Source organism: Gopherus flavomarginatus, chromosome 2 (genome assembly GCF_025201925.1).
Source record: "Gopherus flavomarginatus isolate rGopFla2 chromosome 2, rGopFla2.mat.asm, whole genome shotgun sequence".
Classification (NCBI taxonomy): Eukaryota; Metazoa; Chordata; order Testudines; family Testudinidae; genus Gopherus; species Gopherus flavomarginatus.
In genome coordinates, this window is record NC_066618.1 from 32,719,673 (window position 1) to 32,742,514 (window position 22,842).

The window sequence follows — 22,842 nt, forward strand, 5'->3', positions numbered from 1 at the left end:
CAAGTTCCAGTCGCTTTATTATATCTTGCACCGTTTACATGTGTGAAAAACGGTTACGAAAAGGCATACAAGTACTTTGAGTTAAAATAGTTTCTAGTGCATTGATGTGTGTGTGTGCGGAGGGGGGCTGCGCTAGCATTGCATCATCTTTTAAGCCATGATTTCATTGGAAAGAAGTTGCTTCTGACACTTCCTTTTGTTAGCACTGTTTGTCCATTAGCTGACAGGATTCCAGAAGTCCTTTCCGCAGGCCCAATCTGTTTTGCTTTTTGAACTGTTCCCAGAATAAGGCTGCTCCTAAGAAGGTGGATATGAAAGCTGATGTCTGGATGGTCTTCATCCATAGGTCAGGTGGAAGAGTGAGGAGGGCTTTAGAAGAGATAATGCCCAGAAAAACAAAATAGTTCTGCACAAGTTTTAGGACAGTGGCAGTAGGAGGTAATTTTCTCCATCTCACCTCAAGTAGAAACTAAGTTCAAGTAATGTTCTTCCAATTATTACCACAAGCAATTCTCACAACAGAGTAGCAGCTACCGTGTTTGATTGCTAAAGGTCCTTTTCCCACCATTCTTCACCAAACTGCTTGCATTATTCATCTTCAAAGAGTCCAACAGGCTTTTGATTCGTTCACTTGCCGGTCCCCTCCTCCTCTTCTTGCCCTTGATACAATTACTTGCTACAGATGGTAGCAGTAGGGCTGCCAGTCCCCAAGGCTGGCTATTATTCAATGAAGAATGACCTTTATCTTCCTGCTGTAAAATCCAGGCACACTCTCTGGCCAAAGCTACAAATCTATCCAGCTGGCTTTGATTAACATTCTTGCTGATATTGAGGGCCTGTTCAAAGGGGTTCTGGATGTAGAGAGGAGAAGGCTCAGGCTTATTTTGCTCCTTTCCCTGCAGATATTTTAAAGATAGGAAAGACAAATATTTCACATGGGTATTATACATACAGCAAATAGAACAGTTCAGCTAAGTTATTACAGCAATATTAAATTGCAAAGGTCCTTTGACCTAATAAGGAATTACTTTCATAAAAAGGAAAGTAAATGTTCATCAACTTAATTAGCCTGTCAATCTGACCATGTCATTCTCACTCTTTGTGCCCTTTCAATGGCTACTTCTTGTTCACCATAGCATGTTTAAATGTCTCATCTCGTTCAAGGCAATGCACATCTCCACATCTCAGACTTTGTCTCTGATGCAATTCTCCCATTCTCTCTTCTACACCAGCAAGACAATTTTCAGCCTTCCACTCTTGTCCCCATTGTGCCCTGTATGCATGGAATGATTTCTATAGCTCCATTTGTTAAGCCAACACGGCTACAAAAATCCCTCCAAAACACTCCATTCTTTCACAATGCCCACACTAAAGAGTTCATAATTTTTTAAAAGCGGTGAGTTATTTCCTTCCCTGGATTTCCCCCAGTGCCTCCTGCCCTTTGCATATCTCTCAGATTTGAAGCTTTTCACAGCAGGATCTGCCTTCTTGTATTTTCTACAGTGCTGAGCATGTTGTCGAAACTGAAGCATATTTTTAATGGGTATTCCCAAGTCCGTTTTCACTACTAAAGTGCTCCTGTGAGCTGTCTGGGCAACACCAACTGCTGCACACTGTAAAGCTCATGGACTCTCTCACAAACTAAGGAAGGAACCAATGCCATGCCAGAGTCTGTTTCAGGTCCTTGCCTCAGGGCACAATTTATTGGTTAACAGAAAACTCATGCGTAACACCGAAACCAAGCAATTCTCCTGCCAACCATGCCCTGCAGTCCTTGAAGGCTTCTTCCTTGGCTCTCTCAATACTGAAAGGAGAACATACCCTTCCTTTAAATCACTTGCTGGTTCATGGGACAGGAAGGTAGCCCTTAACCCTTACCTGTCTATTTTACCCAATTACACATAGGTAATACGTAACATGCAAACAACAAATTCTCTTATTTGAAAGAAAGAGGCAAAGGATTCCTTATACATGTAACAGAAAGCAACAACATAGACGAGCTGAAGGCCCAATCCACACAGCAACTTTTAAATGTGATCTAGGTAAGCAGTTTGGAGCATGGCCGTCTTATTTATTTAGATATATGCAAATTCTAAAAAAGGGTTATCTTAATTAGTCACAAGTTAACAATGTTCAGATTGTATCTGCAAAGTAACTTTTCTGCCATTTCAACCAACCGATAAGTCCACAAATACCACGACATCCAGCAGTGTTTGTGTCAGTGTCTTCTGAGAAAATCTGGGTAGGTATCTCCTAGTGTGAGAGCAGGAAATTGAGTGCCCAAAGGATACACTCACATAGCAGCACATGGGACAATATACTCTGGGATCTCCTATCTCACAAAGAGCTAGTAAAACAGGTACTGGTTAAGCCAGTTACATAAACATGGTTAGGGAGTTCTGTAAACATTGCAAACAACTGTGCTGAATGAATTACATGAAGAAATGCACGTGCCAGCACAGGTCCCTAAGCAGACACAAAACACTTAACTGTCACAGTTACTCATGAAATTTTATCTGTTATGTGTGTGCACACAAACTGTGGTGAACAGCCATGCCAGTAAGTAGTTTCAAACTCAGTTAAAAGTTGAAGTATGGAGGGGGTCTAAACTCTGGGTTCCCAATCAATTATTTAAAACTGCAAAGCCTTTAGGGATACACTGTATGAAGACCAAAAAAATGTTGGATTGTGTTGTACAGTCCAAGTCTGTTTGTTTGTTTTTTTTAAAAAAGCTCTCTAACCACAGAAGTGAGACAAAGAAGGCAGCTATGAACAATGACACCTCTCATGTAACAGAGCATTCAGCTGAGAGGCTTTATTGGCTTATAGTTAGTGCTTTATAATACAACGAATAAATTAGTGCTGCAGCACTATCAAGAAGTAGGTAATCAGTGGCTTTGCTTTGTTCTGCAGAATTTAACTTTCTTTGTGAATTTGACTGCCAGTTTATGGATAAAATCAGTTTACAGGTATTCTATGTGTAATTTCTGCAACTGCAAAATGTGCCACACAATTGCAAAACACAAAATGTTTCCTGAATGATACTATTTCCTTATGATAAGAAAACTATTTTTTATGATTATGAAGAAATGTACATTAGACAGTCAGTCATGTATTAGTTAGTAGGATAAATGGATAAGGGCAGCAGAATTTGGCCCTTTACGCAGTATTGCATATTTCTACCTCTCTCATATAGTGAGAACTGTGACAGTTAAAGAGTAATGGGAAGAGATTAAAACGCATTTACCTTTCGAATATTTATAGAGTTCTTACTGAAAGCAAAATTCCCAAAATATTCAAAGAAGTCACTCAGCAGCACATCTGAAAGGAAAAAGGTAAAATAAGGAAAGGGATATGGTTCTCACAGAAATGGAAAAACCACTGAATGAAGATCCACTTACCCAATGTTTCTGTATTTTCTGTAGGCTTAATTTTGTTTAGATTGCTAGCAAAGGTACAGTCATGACCTTCGACTATATGCTTATCTTCTGCATCTGAAATGACAAGTTATGAACAATGTGTTTAAATGTGATATACCGTAAAAAAAAAAAAAAAAAGTCCCCCATATTTATTAAGCATTACTCAGACATCCTCTTCAAAAAGAAAGCAATACCTTAAATCAGTGCAAGTGGTACAGAAGGTAAATTACATTTTACAATTAAATTAGTTAAAGATTTAAATGGTTTAAATTTGTGGAAGGGGGAGGGACAGTGCTTAGGACTAAACAGGAGATTTTTTAAAAGCACAAATGGGTAAGTGCATGAATCCTATTTGTTCCTTTGAAAATCAACCACTAAGACAGTTACACAAGGAGGCCCTACTTAGGGCCTGTACCATCACAAATCAGTGAGATTACAGACACAAGTAAGGGTTGCATGATCAGTATCCTTCCTCTCGGATACTTACCACAGTGCATTGGGATTTTTCTTGTAACATTTCAAATTTCCACATTCGAAATTTCAAAGGGAATTAAAAAATAAAGCTTGTTGGTAAACTGATTTTGAAAGCTTTTAAAAGTTGTTTTCACTTCAAAACTACTAACATTCAGCATGCACCTTAGCCTTTATTCTCCACTTCAAAGTCTGGGAGGGAGCACATCTAAAGGTTAGAATAGATGACTGGTGAGTCAGGTCTTTTGGATTCTATTCTGCACTTTTTCACTGGCATACCTTCTTTGATCTCGGGCAAAAAACTTAATCCATTTACCCATCTATAAAATGAGTAAATGCTACCTCACAGGGACATTCTGAGAATTATTTATAAGTCGCTGAGCCCTCTTCAGTAAAAGCTATCAGTCAGAAATAAAGCTTTTGCTTTTAATTTCTTTAAAAGTCTGATATTGATGTCAAAGTTGATGACTAGAAAATAACATATCATACCAAATGACAGTGAAAAGATAATATTACATGGTAGTTTATGGTTAATTTATTGAGGAACAGAAGATCAACAAACCAGAAGAAACAACAACCTGGACTTTTAAGAAAATGCTGACTTTTAATTGCCTAATGCACAGAACAATCCCCAATTTCTGAGCCAGTTAAAATAAAGCTTTTCTGTAAGTACTGCAGCTCTCCTACTGGGATTAAATGAATAATTTAGTATCAAATTAATGTTGTCAATGGAATTTAATATTGTGACAGGAAAATTTATTTTAAAGCCAAAAATCAATCAAAGTGTCTGATTCTCCAAAGTATTCACCTTGCAACAGTGAATCAGTACCGATGTTCAATGACTTGGATGTTCTCTCAAATATATGGCATTTGCAAGATTATTTTGGACCATCAAAAGTGACTGTAATTCACACTAAACTCAATGAAACCAGAGTGGAGAGAAAACACATGAGAGCTAGTCCTACTCCAAAATGGAAATGTTCTTACCTGCTAGATCTTTAAGTTGGTCTAGTGTTGGAATGATAGGTGGTGTTCTCTTCTGAAGGAAAAACAAGGCCATCATTGTTAGAGAGAAGTTCGTAATCCAGGGACCGGGAATGGTACTTGTGATGCCATGTACACGGGCCCAGCACCGCACACTGAACACAAGAGCTCTTACACGTGAGTCCAGGCTACCATATATATAAAGGAGTTCTGAACTTCTCATGGCAACTCTGTGAGACACAAGTCCAAGGAACAAATTGTAAATATTAAAGAGAATCACCAACTGCCAAATGTACCCTAACTCATGCTGCTCTAAGACGTAATAATTATAAAGAAAGAGGATCTTTTTTCCAAGTTGTTGCATATGATATAAGAGTAGGAGAGAACACCTGAAAATGTCTAAGATGAAGTTCCGGATGGCCCTATAATTAGAGACTTAAGTGCAGTGGAAGAGAAATACTATCAATACGCTTTAGAAGTGAAATTGTGTAAAATGTCCATAAAAAAATTAATGCAACCTCACAAAGGAGAAATAAAGCATTCCAGAGTCAGAAAATGCAAAATTAACTTTCAAAGTGCAGACTTAAATGAGACTCTTATGCTTCTGAGTATCTTAATAGACATCTGTCATAAATTATTTAATACAAAACCAAATACAATCTGGAATTTCTTAGATAACCTTGGATACAAAGGGTTACAATACAATGCATTCAAAAATCAAGTAAAATCTAAAGATCTTAATTTCAATGAGATCTACTGAGTCTCAGTGAGATCTACAAAACAAGCCACATTTGAAGAAAGTCAATTCAGCAGTTTTCAGATTATGAAGGTTTAAAGTGAAACATCCAAAAGTTTATGACAGCCCAGTGTAAAGTTTTTTTTTAAATCAAACTATTAATACCAAAAGTGGCAGGTACGGATACACGAGTTACTCGCTCCCAGCACTGCAGGTACTTCTCTAGATTATGCAGCACCACCTCAAAAGGACAAACATAAGCTTCGTAAAGTCTAAGTCAGATTTTGGGAGTAGAAAAGTTACTTTTCTTTTAAAATTTAGACGTGCTGAAGTGCTTTACACTAGCCTCAATGTTCTATGCTATTTTAAAACAAGCAAAAGTGAAGACAATTCCTCCTCCATCTGTATATGGACCAAAACAGGAGGGGGAGGGAGGGGAAGCTTTCTACATGCAAAACTACTGAACTGCACTTTGTAGTCTTAGCTTGTTCCACAGCCTCACTGAGCATATCTACACTGCACACTAAACCCAAGCCCTGACTCAGATTTGAGCCCAAGCCCACCTATCATCCACACCCAAATCTGCCTGACTTCGGTCAGTAAGCACTTAGGACCAAAGTTCTAGGACCCTGCTAGTTGGATGAGTCAGAGAGTCTCACCATAAATAAGGTCTAAGCCGGGGTGGGCAAAGTTTTTGGCACAAGGGCCACATCTGGGTATGGAAATTGTATGGCGGGCCATGAATGTTTATGAAATTGGGGGTTGGGGTGCAGAAGGGCTTGGGATGAGGGGCTGGGGATGCAGGAAGATGCTCTGGTCTGAGACCGAGGGGTTCGGAAGGCGGGAGAGGAATCAGGTTGGGGCAGGGGTTTGGGGCACGTGAAGGAGTCAGGGTGGAAGGCTCCAGGTGGTGCTTACCTCAAGCAGCTCCCAGAAACAGTGGCATGTCCATCCTCTGACTCGCCCCCTCTGCCCTGTCTGCAGGGACCTCCACTGCAGCTCCTACTGGCTGCGGTTCCTGGCCAATAGGAGCTGCAAGGGGTGGCACTTGATGTGGGGGCAGTGTGCGGAACCTCCTGGCTGCCCCTACACATAGGAGCCAGAGGGGGGACGTGCCGCTGCTTCTGGGAGCCGTGCGGAGTGAAGCAAGACCACGACCCCGCTCCCCAGCTGAAGCACCTGAGCGGGACAAGCCTCAGACCCTACTTCCCGATGGGAGCTCAAGGGCCAGACTAAAACGTCTGGAAGGCCGGATGTGGCCCCTGGGCTATAGTTTGCCCACCTCTGGTCTAAGCCCTGTCATTCTGCATGGTGACTGCAACTTAAGCTGCAGACCCAAGACAGAAGGTCTGCGTAGCACAGAATGGATGTGTTACAATTACTGGACCTGGCTCTCAGCTATACTAACCCCAAATTTACAATGCACTGTGGATGCTCAAGCGCAGGCTTGGAAACAAAGTCCACAAGTCCAGGCCCCACAGACTCAGGTTTACAATGCAAAGTGGACATACCCTTAGCATGTCAAAATTTCAACAATGGCACACATTATACTCAATTAATTTAAAAAAAAAATTCACCTCTGAGCCGACTACAAGATTAAACAAATGCAAAGGAATTTTTCTCTAAAGTTTATGTGCAGTTAAAAAAAGGAAGGGGGATTACAATCATGTTATTAAAAAAGAAAAAAAAGATCAGTCTACATATACACTTCAGTTAGCACGTTCTCCCTTTTTCACATGGGTGTCCACAAGTAGAATGTGTTAGGAATTGGAGGAGCAGGGAAGGGTACATGTTTAACTCTGACTTAAAAATGATAATGCAGTGAAAGAATTAAGTGGCATACAAACTATAGTAGCAGGCAATTTTTAAGATCCTGTTTTCAGTTGCCAAACTAACAGGCTGAAATTTTTCATGCCAGGTGTATGCCTTATGATACATTTTTTTTGCAACGTTTCAGCGAAAATGGCTCAGCCATTTCCCAGAACAGGACTAGGGAAAAAACACTTTTTGCCTATGTTAAAATTCACATTCCACTAAGCATCTCTAGTGCCTCTGTGCTTTGGAGTTGGGACCTGAAATTTGGCAAGGGGTTTGCACTGTGTCAAGGATGTGCCTTTTTCTGTTCCCATGAAATATCACCCAAATGTGGCCAAAGTTATAAACTTTTGAAAAATCTGTTCACATACTTAGTAGAGATTTGCAAAAATTTGGCAACTAAATTCTCCAAATGTTCCATTGTCACTGGACATATTCCTGTGTTTTTATGGGTTTGAGTGTGTACCTTTATATGCATAAAAGAGAACAGCAGCTCATAAGTCAAAAGAAATGTAACTAAAATAAACAAGTGTGCAATGGACAGCAGGGAAATGGTAAAGAAACAGATTTCAGTTGGAAGCTTTCAATAAGTTATTAGCTACAGTAATACAAATAATAGTAAGCATACTTTTTTTTAAAAACTGATAGATTTGATTAATTGTAAACGACACTAAGTCTTGCAGTTACCAAGAGAAGACAACCTCATCTGGTTCTACAACAATACTGCCCATACAGTATAGTTAAATTCTGGCCCATAGTCAGTGATTAAATGTAGTTTCTTACTTTGCTATTCTCTTCTTCCTCTCTTGTATTATCACTTTTATCACTAATGTACAAGATATCATAAGTAAATACTGCAGGTGATGCAACAGTCTCAGGAAAAGTCAGAAAAGTAAAGAGGAGGAACATCAAAATTAATTACAGGCATAACTCAGGAGCTTGTTCCAGTGTCTTCTACAGCACACCAGATCTCTCCCAACCCATGATCAATAAAAACAAAACATTGACATGCCTCACTGGCAATCATGTGGCTATTTGGTACATGTAATCGAAAAATTAAAGCAAAACTAAGAAGAGAATTGTCAGGCCACAGGGCTATTTTTAAGAAATCTGCTCCCCCAATTGGACATCATCACAAAAGGCATCAAGTACAGAAACATCAAGTCTCACTTCCTTTCTCTTTAAAACAATTGCCTGTTTGCACTGCTTAGGTGGCAATATATCTTGAATGCTAGGCTAATATAAAATAATTCTGTGTTTGCCTGTGTTCAGTCCAAGAAAAAGAGAACTTCAAATAGCCTTTCAGTGATCAGACTTCAGGTTAATGCAGGAATATAAATTAACATTGGTATTATACAATTACCTAGTCCTAAAAGCAACAGAGGATCAAAAAAGTTATTGAAAAGTTAATGAAAAACTGTATGTTCCTGATTTCATATCCATTTTATTATATTGTTTTGTAATCATTATTGTAAGTTTTCATATCTCTAGTTTTAGAAAAAGTATTTATAATCTGTATTTTTACTTCTAAATTAAATAAGACTAGTCCTCAAAATTAGTCTTCGAAAATGTGGTGCTTGTTTTGTTTTATTTTTAAAAGAGTTGTCAAATATATTTCCTGTTTTAGGTTTATGTAGAAAAGGAAAAAAACTTCTCAAATGTATCATTTGTTTGATAAACAGACACACATAGAGAAGTGTATATAAGTAATTTTCATTACAGCTTTCCACTATATTATTGTTCTATTTAAATTTTTTTAAATGCTATTGCCATTTCATTACCTATTGTTAGTTGTCAGGTCACACTGGAACCCCGCTGGCTGATGGGAAAATCTCACCAATGGACAGCGAGCATTGAGTATCTTTTGCACACTCACACAGCCAGGGCCAAAGTTGTCAATGCAATCACCAATCACAGAGAGGATTCTCTGCGATGCTATTCTTTGAGAAGGTACTCTCTTCATCTGATATTCCATATAAAAGGGACCTGTTTTCTAACACAAAAAAAGATGAAGGTAAATTACCAGTTCTGAAAATGACATAAGATTCTGGGACACTTCTGAAAGACATCTGGAATCACTTGCAAAGAATGGTTTGTGATTAAAGATTTTAAAAACACACATTGCAAGTAGTTTTTAGGACTCAATAAAAGAAAACATTTTAAAACATCACTTTATCTTTGCCTCGCTTACATTTTTTCCAGATTAACAACTGAGCAATTAGAAATGCAATTACTTAGATAAATATATGAATGCTGTAATCTCACTATTGTATACAAGTAAGTAGTACAGTAATTTCCAAGATTTTTTCAGTAATGTAAAAACAGAGAGGTCAAGATGAGGCACACTGTTTCAGCGACCTAATTTAATTAAAAAAAAAAAAACTAGAAACAAGAAGTACAACCAAGCTACAAAACATGTTATTTCCTCTCTTTTGACCAAGGTGTTTGTTAGCTTGTAAAAACCCCATTTGTGAGGTTCTTTGTTAAAGAACATTTCCTTTTAATCTTTTGGAAAATCCCAGAGTTTCAGCACATTGGTTTATCATTACCTCATAATGCAGCCCAGCTTCTTGAAGACTCTTAAATTCATTATCTCAGAAAAGAAAGCTAATGTTCTACGTATTGTATAGAGTCAGCACAATTCTCTATAGCAGTACTCTAACCAAGCCAATGTGTATTTTCCTACAATGTGTCTTTATACCTGCTAATTCATGTCCAGTTTAGGTTACAGTAATAAATTTTTATTCACACTTGTGAAATAACTGTTCTAGCATATTTAAAAAAATTCTCAGGTCTTGTCTTGACTGCATGCTAACCTTGTGGTCAGCCTGTCTCCCCCTTAGTATGGTTTGCCTTCACACATCCACATCTGCCACAAGGCCACCAGCACACGCTAAGCCATAAGGCAGCTTTTAATGAGTGTTGCTACTACAAGGTTTAATGAAGTGAACACCCATAACAAATCAAGATATTATGGTCCTCCAATACCTTTCCATTAACTCACTGGGCACCATTCCTATGTATTACTTTGCCATCTACTGGTGCTCTCACCCATGACTGGAAGTGGTCTATCTTCATATCCCTTTGCTCAGCATCCATGGTCCACCCTATCTGGAGTTTCTCCATAATTGTCCACCTCTGGTGTTTGAAACAACAGAATAGCAGCCCCTAAGCCAGTGTATCAGCCACTTGACCACATGAACACACCAGAATCTTGGTGCAGCTTTGGGCTAAAGTGAGAAAAATCCACATCTAATACCAGAGAAAAAATATCACACTGTACAAAGGTGTATCTAAATAGCTGCTGGTTGATCATGAGATTGCTCAAATGGGACAGCAGGACAGGGAGAAAATAAATGGGACACAAGATGAGCTACTGGAAGGCCAGAAATAAAAATAAGAAATTTGGTGAGAGTCCCCAAAACCTGTCCCTTTTATGATGTGTTGAGAACCCACGTGAGAGAAGTCCATTTCATCTTTAGAGACAGTGTGGGAAGGAGTCTGGAACCTTCATGTCTGTGAAGATACAACCCAACCTCTCCTGGACAACCATCAAGGAGATGAAGCAGAGGAACTGAAAGAGGAAGGTGGCCCTAGCCTGGGAGGCAACCTTGGCCCCAATTTACAAGAGCTGTTCCCTTATACATCCCAGGAAGTCACAACATGGTACAGGCATCCCAGGCAGAGGAAGTAATGAAGGACTCAGAATCTCAGGCCAGTAAGATGGAGGCTGTCATCTTTGTTATTATGCAGAATATTACAAAATAAATACTTTATTTTATAATCCTAATTTTGATTTCAGTTAAGGGTGGATGCAGCACCATTATGCTTGAATATCTTCCACCCCATCCCTCTTTTCCAATCATGAGTCAAAATGGCGTATAGGCAAAGAAAAAGAATGCAAACTGCAACTTCACAGTGGCTGAAGGCAGCAGCTTTTTTTTCTCAATGAAAGCATCTAACATTAAAAAGTGTAAAGGTTTGTGGACATATCCTGGCCAAAATATAAACTGCCATAAAATCGTACTCAAAGGCACTCACCACTATCCCAAACACCTGTATGTTCAGACCCCATGCCACTAGTGCAGGCAGTTTATTTTGTATATGATTTTGGTCCATTCCTGGAGAGGGGCAGGGAGGAGATAACATAATTTGCTCAAGCTGAAACAGGCCAGATCTCTAGAACATCCTGGCATCACGAACCCAGCCAGTGCATCTGATGTAGGTATCCATGGACATGCCCTGGAGATCCACAAGAGCCTGCATAATGAGGTAGTAGTATCATTTCCTATTAATATACTTGCTCGCTTGAGATGGTGGATGGGTATATATGTCCAAATCAATCATACCTGTGCAGTTCAGGAAGCCCATTTGTTCAAGCCCTGCAATTATTTCAGGAATATTTCCAATTTTGGCAAGCCTGGAGGACAATACATCATTACATGCCTTGCAAACTTCAATAATCACTGGACTGCCTGTAAATTTTCCAAACCCAAATGGATTGCCAACAGATCTGTATCAGTCTGAGGTTGTCAGTTTTCACAAGGCAAAGAGCAACACAATTCAGGACCATTACCGGCTCTCATGCTTTCTGCAAGGGCAAGGTCCTCACACAGCTCCATGAATGTGTCTTCATGTGAAAGTTCTGGGCTCACTGCTAGTTATCTCATGTTTCCATCACAAAAAGGTCTCACCAGCAAATGTTTGTATTCCTGGCCCAGAAGCAGTGGTCTGAGTAGGGGTCATCTGCCATTACAAACAATACCCACTCAGTTCACGCCTCCGCGTCCAGATGGTCCTCTGGAATTGCTTTTGCTATGCTACTTCTAACAGCAATTCGCTGCCTCTGTCTTCTCTAGCCTCAAAATAGCCTTTGAAACCCCTGCCAATGTCTTCTGGTAGCAGATGGCGCAAGCACACGAAAAAGAATCACTGCCTCCATAAAAAGTAGTTTTAGACTCTGGTAATTAGGGATAGGTATAGCCATATCTTTGGCCAGCACATAGCAAAACAACACTACACCAACTACGTTACTGCCAGGAAATGAATTTCATGGGCCTAGACATGCCAGCCAACAATTCAAACAGTAAACTAACAAGTTGCACAACATCAACCCAAGAATATGAGCACAGTGAGTTGTGGCATCAAGAATCCCAAATTACAAGCTCAGACAGCTGTATTGTTTGTCACAGCCGGTGCAGATAAGGGGTGTGACAGCAACCTGCTATCATCAACAATGTGGTCGCACAGCAGCAGGGCTGGCAACCACACCATTACTTACCCCATGATTACATGCAGTGACGACAAAGTTTTGTACTATTTCCTTCTTTTGACACAACATCATTACATATGGACACTGTTTTTATCTTCAAGTCCACTTGTTGCTACTAATCTGACAATATTCTAACTGGATGAGCTCAATGAGGAAACCCAAAATGGCTTTCAGAGCCCCACTGAGAATGTGTGTCAACATCGCCAACTAAAATAACAGCATTGCCAAAGAAAGAGGCTTTAGAGTGCTACTAACATCAGCAAACAATAGAGTGGGTTAGGGAAAACAAGATAACTTGTAGCTTTAATTTTACAATACAGGGAGGACAAAACTGAATTGCTATTTTTTTTTAATTTGATTTCCAATTAAATGGAACTCTTATTTAAATTAAGTACACTTTGATAATCTATAAAAATCATTTAAATTAGAAAAAGTATTAGGCAGGACATGTTTGTGGCCAAAGTTTTAAAGAAAGTCACAACTACTGAACTGGCGGAAGTCAATGGCTAAGCACATGTAAACCAGCTTTTGACAGCCTTCTTGCAGGTGCAGAAAGATATTTTCCTAATTTCAGTTTATTTCACTAGTTCAGTTCAATGACTAGTTCATGAAAATTTAAGAAACCGACTGGTAGCTGAACTAGGAAAGCTTATTTTCCTCTTCCAATCTATGAACAAAAACTAATTGTGAGATGAGATCTACAGTTCTGAAATCCTGAAGGACATAGCAAACAGAAATAGTCAGTTCAATTCCCTAACTACATATACTTTTTTTGTTTAAAAATCAGTTAGGTTTCTACCAAAATATTTTTTGCATTTAACTTACATTTTTTTCTCTTGTATCCAGCACATTTAAAATATTTTTATCAATTAAATAAAACTATTTGAAAAACTCTTTTATGCAGTTAATTCCAATTTCCAAATACAGCTTGAGACAAATCACAAGCAAAACATTAAATCTAGTAAAAGAAATACATAATTCTCAAATTTCTAACATAATACAAAATGCAAAAATTAAGAATGAATAAACATACGCTAAGCTTAAACTGCTTAAATAAATGTTCATAGATAAAGTCTATCCTCCTGGTTAGCAAGAAGCAGTATCAGTTTTAATGTAAAGGCTATGTTTAGTTGCAAATCAACATTTTTAATGGTTACTAACCAATGAAGAATCAACTTTTTTTTTAGGAAAATAACTAAGTACAAATGCAAAACCAGATTTAAATTATTTAAATCAAGATTTCCTGCTTGCTGATTTAAATCAATCTACCCTATTACACTAAAGAGCTAGATGCCAGCTGGACTGTTTTACTAAAGAAAACCCAGAGCAAGACATCTCAGACCTGCTCACATCCCGGGTAATGGCTGAGACAGATTTCAACAGAAGGAGGTTCACCTATGGAACACAGTTCTTGAGTTTAACTCAACTGACTAACAAAGTATTTAGAGGAACTATGAATGCAAATTGCCAACAGCCCAGTACATTCACTGCATTCATTTTTATTGGCAGATGTCTTCTTAATTTGTTCTGATTAATGAAGTTAGTTAGGTCAGTAAAGTATGGTAAGTTATACAAACCCAGTATAAACTTCCCCAACTGCCACTGGTAAGTGCCAATAATCGGAAAAATAAGCACTACTCATTCATATACTTCCACGTGGCAGTGAAACACAGTAGCAGAAGTTGGTGGTGGGTCACAAAGGAAGGCTGGAGAGCTGAAGTGAGGAGTCATTAAACTGTGGCCAGGTCTACACTAGAATGTTAGGTTGATACAGCTATGTAGCTCAGGGATGTGAAAAGTATGCATCCCTAGTGACATAATTAAGCTGACCTAACCCCTAAGGTAGACAGCTCTAGGTTGACAGAAGAATTCTTCCATCAACCCAGCTACCACCTCTTGGGGAAGTGGATCAACTACAGCAACAGGAGAAACCCCCCTTCACTGTAGTGAGTGTCTGCACTGAAGCAGCACCGTGGCCTTGCCGTAGCAATTTAAGTGTAAACATAGTCCTAGTCTTATAGACAAAATATGGTGTCCTAGAAACTTAGGACATGCATGGAAAATTTAACAATTTTATATTAAGTTTTTAATCCTCCATGCTCCAAATTCTACAAAAAAAATTCTGTGTCTTATTTTAAAGAAGCCAACTTGCAAACAAATTGGCTACTTCACTCAGCAAGTTCAGTTTGGGGGTTTAAAGTATAGACTTCTATTCTAAGCCCGAAGAGTTTTGTAAGGGAAGTGTCACTGTGGCATCTGAATGTCTCAGCATTAACTATGGAGTGCAGTTGCTGTACAGTACAGTGAACACTACTGGGGACACTGCAGTTTACTTCTTGCCATGATGAGAAAAACCTGTTTATTCTTACTCTGTTTCCAGATCACAGTTGTTAATTCATTAAAGTCTCTAGCTCTGTACATCCCCACAAAACACCAAATCCTCTTAACAGACACTTGTGAGAGACTATCTGAAATCTTTTGAAAACCTCAGTATAGTGTATCCAGTTTTACTTATATCTTTATGTGGTTAAATCTGTCAAAAAATTCCTACATGTTAGAGACACGCAGTTTATCCTTACCGCTCTTGTAGGGCTCCTCCCAATTTCATCCAGGTCCAAAAACATGTCTAAATCACATCCTAATTTGCCAAATGTGTTCACTGAGGAGCCAAATGGCTTCACTGTGCACTCTGGGAAATATGCACATGCAATTTCCTGAATCAGAGAACAGGCTAGAAACCGGAGCTTAATGTTCTCCTCTGTTAGCTGATATTCATCCATTAGAGTGTACAACTGATTACTTACCTAATGAAGAAAAAACAAACATTAAAATATATGTTAGTTCCATTTTCTTATTTATTTCTTTGCTTAGCATCCAGTCTTTCTGAGCTAATTTAATACCCCCCTCAGAGGCTATTCTTCAACTTCTTAAAATGAATGTCAGTGCTATGTCACTTACATTGCTATAGAAGTAAATAAAATATTTACAAATTAAGATGCCCTCTAGAGCTTTAAACACCAGTTCCTTCATTTCAGAAACCACCCCCAACACATTTAGAGATATTATTGAGGACTTTTCCTTATGGAGCAGCAAAGTAAAACCGAAAGAAAAAAAAAGAAGATAATAGATCTAAATGAAAACATGAAGCCTGTTGGCCATGATACCCAGCATTTTGACTCTTAACGGATACCAAAGTATTCACCATAAATGATGCAAATGCATCCTGAATACCCCAATTCCCAGGCTATTCAACTCACCATTAGGGGTTAATCTAGCTCTAACCCAGAGTACCTCTCCTGTGGTGTTGCAATTTGGTAATGGCTTTTCCAAAGAAACACAAAAAAAAAAAAGTGTTTTTTCGGTTTGAAGAAGAAATGGAATGTGCCCCTCACCTCCACAGATCCCTTCATCCTATCAAGTTATCCAGTCCATTACTGGTGCAATTTCCTACTGCAGGAGAGTGCCCCCATTTCTGTTCAGTCATCTGCAGTGGGTGCCATTTGCTCAGCTCTGAAAGGTATCCCAAATATCTTTGTACTGAGAGCAGTAGTGCATCAAAGAGAAATTCACAGGTAAATAAGAGGAGCATGAAGAAAGGTAGAGGGATACATTCTTCAGCTGGAGAACAACACTGGTAGTATTCCATAGGTCTCTCAGACATTAACATTGTAAGTGACGTCCTACTTAGCTTATGGCTAAAACTTTCTTCTTTGGGGCTCTCCGAGCATACTCATTGCTCACCATCATTCAAGAATCTAATCACTTTATATGAACCAAAGTGGGCAGTCAATCTCAAGTTACAGCACTGTATATCCAAAGTAACTCAGCACAAGTCAATGGAGTTAGTCTGGATTTAAGCTCTTACACCAGTATAAATCCCGAGTAACTCCACTGACCTGCCTGCATTCCTGGGATAGGGTAGTATGGAATGCTTAATCAGGAATTCTGCTGCTACCATATAGGGAACACTGCCCCTCTCTACAATTTTCCTCCATGGAATCCTAAGTCCACCAGTCACTTCTGACTTGATCAGTACATATATCCACCTTTTTTTGTTTTGTTTTTTTTTAAAACTAAAATACATTTAAGAGGTGGGTTTTTTTTTTACTTATAGCCTGGGAACCTGGTCCCATATTGTATTATTCCAAAAGCCGTCACTCATATTATCTTCAATAGAAGCTTTACTTAGAGTAATAAATAAAGAGCAAAAAAATGTGCTCTGGACTAAGACTCAGAAAAGGTAAATATTAATGTATTGTAAGACTTCTGATAATTTTTTTCCTTCAAAAAATTGAAGTGAAATTGTACAAGTCCTCTATGTTCTCGTCTTAGTCTGATATGTTGCATTACTCAGACATTATGCTTCAAGGTATCAGTCCTACTGTCACAGTAGTTTACTTAAACATCTCTCTCTCCTCCACCTCTTTCCACCATTTTTATTTCTACTTTTTAAAGCTTAGAAATATCAGAAAGGCCAAGTCTTTCTTGTTTTTACTGATGGATTCAGATATGGGATCAGAAATCTCAAACCTCAAGATAAGGTGTGGAAATAAATATCAGTTTGTTGAAGAGTTAACTGTTTAATATAAACAGGTGCTAAAAAAGATTTGCAAGACTGAACAGAAGTAGACCATCTCATTCAGAGATTGCTTTCACACACACTAATGGTCATAACAAATAAAGTAACCACTTGATATATTTATTTCAATTTATGAAATGCATTTATCCAAGACAACCCCCTAATAGCTCAGATAAATATTTCTGATCAGTGGAATTAAGCTGTAAAAGCCCAAAAGGGCTTTTCCATTTCCATACACAAAATTAAAAAAAGAAAAAAAAAACCCTTTAGAGAGCTACAGCCATAGATCAGAGGTGGGCAAAGTACCGCCCATGGACTACATCTGGCCCATGGGACTGTCCTGCCTGGCCCCTGAGCTCCCGGCTGGGGAGGCTAGCCCCTGGCTCCTCCCCTGCTGTTCCCCCTCCCCCGCAGACTCACCTCACTGTGCCATCGCAGGGGAGAGCAGGGAGAGAGGCTCACCTGCAGCCTCAGGGGAGCAGGGGCGGTGCGGGCGGTGGGAACATGGGCGGAGGACTCAGGAGGAGCACAGGGAAGCCGCAGCAGTCCAAAGAGAAGCAGCACTTTAAAGGGGAAACCGCCGCTTCTCTCCAGCTGCGCAGTTTCCCCTGTTCCTCCTGAGTCCTCCGCCCATGCTCACAGGGCCACATTCTGAAAGGGGCTTGGGGTGGAGGGGGAGTGTTCCAGATGAGTGGAATCCCAGGGGGGTGGTTAGGGGCAGGGGGTCCTGGGAGGGGGCGGTCAGGGGACGGGGGGGGGGGTTGGATGGGGGTGGGATCCTGGGGGGTGGTCAGGGGCAGGGGTCCCAGGAGGGGGCGGTCAGGGGAAAAGGAGCAGGGGGGTTGGATGGGACGGGAGTTCTGAGGAGGGCAGTCAGGGGGCAGGAAGTGGGAGGGGGCCAGGCTGTTTGGGGAGGCACAGCCTTACCTACCCAGCCTTCCATACCATTTCGCAACCCCAATCTGGCCCTCGGGCCAAAAAGTTTGCCCACCCCTGCCATAGACTTACACTGTCAGCACTACAAAGCTTCTGAACAAGATCATTGACTAGAATGGTGGATTGCTTATGACAGTGAACTGGTGCCTGATCAGCAGCTTGAGTTGATGGGTTTTTCAACATTAAAGTAAAAAGTCTAGATTTAAATGGAACAGCACATTCCTCTTCAATGCCTGGGGTTCGGATAACATCCTGTAGTGAAGTTATGCTGTCTTTTTCAGAAAATTCTACCACAGCGTACGTACCCTAAAAGTATTAAAAAGTGAAGAGACGTGTTAAAATAGTTGGTACAAGGCATAAACAATTACATTGATATTACCGTTGCAACAGTAATCATAGCTGTCTAGCTACAATACGATTTTTATCCTATGCATTTCACACTAATTCACACCTCAGCACCTTTATATTCTTTTACAAGCTGTCAAAAAGAGAATTTAAGCTGTATACCATTTGACATAATGAGCACATTTCTGCATTAGAAAGTAAGCAAATTAATGAAAATATTTATTTCCACTACTGCTAGATTTAAGAAGTGAATGGAGTGCAAATAAATATGTTCTGCTGTTAGGCAAGCAAACATGTGGCATGAAAGTTACTGATAGAGCTTTAGCCTCGCCCAAAAATGTGTGCTATCTTCAACTCATTTTGGGTGTCACTATTCAATTAAAAGAAACAAATCTTGTTTGAAATATCGAGAAGTAGGAATAAAAATTCTTAATTTACATAACATCTTGTAAAATTTAACAAACATGAAAAGAAATACATACAAGTAATTTGTCAAAGATGCCCAACTTTTGAGAGGGACAAAACTAGTTTCTTGCAAACCAGTCACTGACATTTCTTTTTGCCCAAATACAGCTTTTAACAAAAGATTTCAAATTAAAATACTCCAAGTACGTACATAGCTTTCATAAAAGTAGTGACTGTTAATTTTTCCATGATGGGACAAATACTTGAGAAATTTTTTCTCACTCATCTTGGCTGGGCAGCTAATTAAAACAGTCCGCTGTGCTTGCTCTAGCCTTTCTGCTTGCACCTCAGGAAATGTCTTCTTGCGGGTACCGACTTTAGAATCTGTAGGAGGGGGTAGAAAAAAAATTCTGCATAAAAATGTAGGTTTTATACAGATTCTGGTAGCTTGATGTTAAGAAATGTACAGAACTCAGTTTTAAAAACCAAGTTACTAATGGGCAATCCCCCAAAAGAGAGGTTCTTTCTCCCCTTTGCATCAATTTTTCTTCACCTTCCTACTGTTTTACTTGTTCACCTCTAGTTTTCCCTTCTCCTCCCATGTGTGCACTCCCAAGAGATTTGCACTAGTGCCCTTTTTCAGCACATAGTATTTCCCCAATGGCACTGACATGAGCCACAGTGAAACTGGGAACAAAAAAAACCAAAATCAATCAAGCACCAACAAACAAAAACCACAGGAGTGCTATATGAAAGTGTAAGTGCAATTCTTCCACAATTTTACTAAGTCAGATAAGGGGGGAAAACCCACAACAATGAATTCCCATTCCACAGAAAATGTATTTCTATAGTGAACCTGTTATGTTGACATTACCGACTGTCTTGATATTTTCTATGTAAAACATCTACTTAAACTGAGCCAGAGCATATTACTGCTGAGAGCAGCTGTGATACAAACGCATAACAATCAGACAGTGACACATTCTTCAGCCCGGACCAGTAGCTCCTGTCCTTCCTTGATCATTAAACTCTATACAAATATGCAACGATACTGGGTCTGGAAACCCATGCCAACTCCCCCTTAACATACTATGTCTTAGTGTAGTCATCACATCTCGTTTTTTCTGACATGCCCCAACTATTTCTCTTTTCCCCTGTCCTTGTTTTTTCCCTTTTCTGTCTTTCTTTCAGTTTTGCTTTCTGCTTTTTATTCCCCCCACCCCACAGGATTTTTTCTCTTTCATTTTCCAACTACTTTATGCTTATTTTTCTCTCCCACCTTTTATCTGTTGCAGGTTCTGTCACTAGATCAGTGGTTCTCACCCTATTTACCATTGTGGGACGCTTATGCAGCTCTCTGTGTGTTATGTGGGCCTCATCCACACAATATATATACTATCTGTATGGCCCTGAGATGACACATGGGCCACAGCTATGTGTTGATTGGGCTGCCCAAAGGTTGAGAACTACTGCACTAGAGAGTTCTGCTCCTCGCAAGCTGTCTGTGCCTGTTGGACAGAGCTGGCAGGCTACAGTGCTATTTAGAGTCACCTGAAGACGAGCTAGTGGGAAAACACACAGAAATAAAGAGGATGAGTTGCTGCCACTGTCTGCAGCACTGCAGTTGGGTTTAAAAACAAATTATCAGGTTTACACAGTAGCAAAGTGGTATTGAACTTTAACAGTAACCGTTAATATGTGTTGTGCAAACACATGACAAATATGATCACTGTCCATTCTATGTGATGCTTTCTAAAGCTATTCCTAGTAGGGACTTTTATTTATTTTTAACACATGAAACATCTCTTTTGAGAAACCCAGAGATTCCATAAACTCAACTTCCAATGATTCCTGAACTATTTTCTAGGAATAACTGGCAGCATTCTATGAAGAAGTATATTGAACCTTTTTCAGTCTTTTGTATTTAACTTAAAAAAAAAAAACCTGTACACAAGTTCAACTGATATGCTTAATGAGAAAAAAGGTCGATCTTGAAAAAAAAAAACCTAGCCACTAGATGCTGAAAATAGTTTATTTCAGTTTTAAACTTTTGTTTCTTAACATGACTATTCTGGGGGAAAAAGTCAAGATAGGATGTATTCAAATGGGCTGTTTCTGGTTTGCAGAGATTAGAATTAGATATTTTAACTTGCCTGGTATGCAAGGCAAAAACTATTAAAATATAAGCCGATAAAATTTAAGTCCTGATTAGAGTCTGAAACAGAACACTGGAATTTTCAACACGAACAGTAAAGCACGTGACAATGCTCTTCAAAACTAGATGCTTAGTACCGCATCCTTCCTGGACACATATCCATCCCACCCCCGTTTTGACAAAAACAGGATGGTTATTCTCTTTTGATCTTAGTGATGCATATTCAGGAACTGGTATATGGCAGACAGTGACAGCTCTGCCACGTTCTAACATAGTCGTGCCTAGAATGCAGCCCAGTGACTAGAAATACGGCGTCAAACTTTTAATAATGAGAACAATCAACCACTGCAGTAATTTGGCAAATGTCATGATGGATTCTGCATCACTCGGAATTTTTAATTAAGGTTAGGTTGTTTTTTTTTAATGACACCTCTCTCCAAATAATTCATAGAGTGTATTTGGCTAGTGTTAAGCAGGTCAGCCTAAATGAGCAGAGTGATCCCCGCTAGCCTTGGAATCTAGGAATTCTGCAAGGTGATCTCATTTCACAGGGCAGGGCAGCCCCCAGCCCCTACACGGCAGGTACACACCTCAGCCTGAGGGAAGGCTACTAGCTCCTGTAATACTTGCAGACCACTGTTCCCGATGGTAGCTCGGAGAGGCTGCAACCCGCCTGGTTTGTACACAAGCTGCCAACGCAGCCCCTCGAGCGGACAGAGCCTGGCCCCTCCCAGCGCTAACCCGAGCCACGGGGGGCTGGCAAATGATTCCCACGCGGCGGGGCGGACACGACCGCTCCCGAGAGAAGCCGGGTCACAGCCCGCTGCGCGCCATTCGCGAGGTTCCCCGAGCTGCCAGGGCACTACAGCCCCGCCCGGCTTCGGCGCTATCACACCCCTGGCCCGCGGAAGGGCGGAGGCGCAGCCCCAGCCAGACCCCGGCACCCAGCAGCCTCCCGCCCGATTGCCCGGCAGCACCCAGCCCCGGAGCCGGGAGCTGCCGCCTTGGCCCAGAGCAGCCGCCCCCAGCCAGGCCCTGCCCCGCCACAGACGCCGCCTCACCTGCCTCCTCTCGGCCAGGGGCCCCCTGCGCGGCGGCCTCGCTGGAGCTGAGCCGGACCTGGCTGAGGCGCGGCCTCCCCGGAGCAGGGAAGCGCAGCCGGCACCACAACAGCAGCCTCATGCGGGCCGCCATTACCGGAACGTGAGGTGAGGGCCAGGGTAAACCGCCGTGCGCAGGCGCGAACTCGCGCGCTGTACGGAGCGGCACGAGAGTCAAATCTCGCACCTAGTTCTGCTGCTTGGCTACCGGAGTCCAGCCCTGCCTGGCGCCTTGGAGCCTCCAGCCGGGCTCAGTGGGAGCGGGATCCGATCCTCCAGCCCAGTCTGTGGGCCGGGACCCATTCGCCTCACCGGGCTCTGGCCTGATCCTGCGGGGTGAGGGCACTGCGAGCCCCTGCTCCCCTGGGCGTTCAGCATCCCGCAGGCTGGGTCCCCGGCAAAGAGCCGCTCCCCCCTTTCATGCACGGCGCATTGCTGCTCCTGCTGCTGTGAGCCGGGCTTGGAAACAGGCGTTTCGGCTGAAGGAGGCGCTCCGAGGGGCTCCTCGCTGGAGTCCAGCCCCCAGCCGGAGGCACAAGAGAGGGTCCCGGTCCTGCAAACAATAACCCACGTGCTAACCCTCCCATGGGCGGGGCAAGGCAGCCTGTCACTGCCTAGTGTGACC

General features: G+C 40.9%; 3 protein-coding genes across 6 annotated transcripts in view; 2 read left to right on the forward strand and 1 right to left on the reverse strand.

Moving 5' to 3' along the window:
• MTPAP (mitochondrial poly(A) polymerase) lies at positions 1 to 22,493 on the reverse strand. 4 transcript variants are annotated; one of them, XM_050939106.1, is made up of 10 exons: positions 20,348 to 20,367; positions 20,242 to 20,315; positions 19,174 to 19,346; positions 18,285 to 18,518; positions 15,277 to 15,501; positions 9,207 to 9,418; positions 4,878 to 5,104; positions 3,402 to 3,494; positions 3,248 to 3,321; positions 1 to 896 (listed from the first exon to the last, which is right to left on the reverse strand). In XM_050939106.1, exons 3-10 carry the CDS (start codon positions 19,246 to 19,248, stop codon positions 531 to 533), a joined length of 1,506 nt encoding a protein of 501 aa, XP_050795063.1. In that variant the 5' UTR covers positions 19,249 to 19,346; positions 20,242 to 20,315; positions 20,348 to 20,367; the 3' UTR covers positions 1 to 530. The 4 variants fall into 4 exon arrangements, with proteins under 4 accessions (XP_050795063.1, XP_050795061.1, XP_050795059.1 ...); XM_050939104.1 differs by lacking the exons at positions 20,242 to 20,315; positions 20,348 to 20,367 and adding an exon at positions 22,405 to 22,493; XM_050939102.1 differs by lacking the exons at positions 20,242 to 20,315; positions 20,348 to 20,367 and adding an exon at positions 22,179 to 22,324.
• Positions 1 to 22,842, forward strand: part of LOC127044377 (uncharacterized) — a 564,702-nt gene that overhangs the window by 496,876 nt on the left and 44,984 nt on the right. The window lies entirely within an intron of this gene.
• Positions 22,306 to 22,842, forward strand: part of MAP3K8 (mitogen-activated protein kinase kinase kinase 8) — a 28,211-nt gene continuing 27,674 nt past the window's right edge. The window contains exon 1 of the mRNA XM_050939127.1: positions 22,306 to 22,325. The gene's annotated coding sequence lies outside the window, so the exon portion shown is untranslated. The remainder of the gene's footprint in view (positions 22,326 to 22,842) is intronic.

Bases quoted from the DNA above. Each gene is read 5' to 3' on its own strand.
- MTPAP (XM_050939102.1), bottom strand. From the start codon at position 22,311: ATGGCGGCCCGCATGAGGCTGCTGTTGTGGTGCCGGCTGCGCTTCCCT. The intron at 19,347-22,178 runs GTGAGGCGGCGT...CCCCTCCTACAG, and splicing joins CCCTGGCCGAGAGGAGGCAG to ATTCTAAAGTCGGTACCCGC. The intron at 9,419-15,276 runs GTAAGGATAAAC...TTTTTGTGTTAG, and splicing joins GGAGGAGCCCTACAAGAGCG to AAAACAGGTCCCTTTTATAT.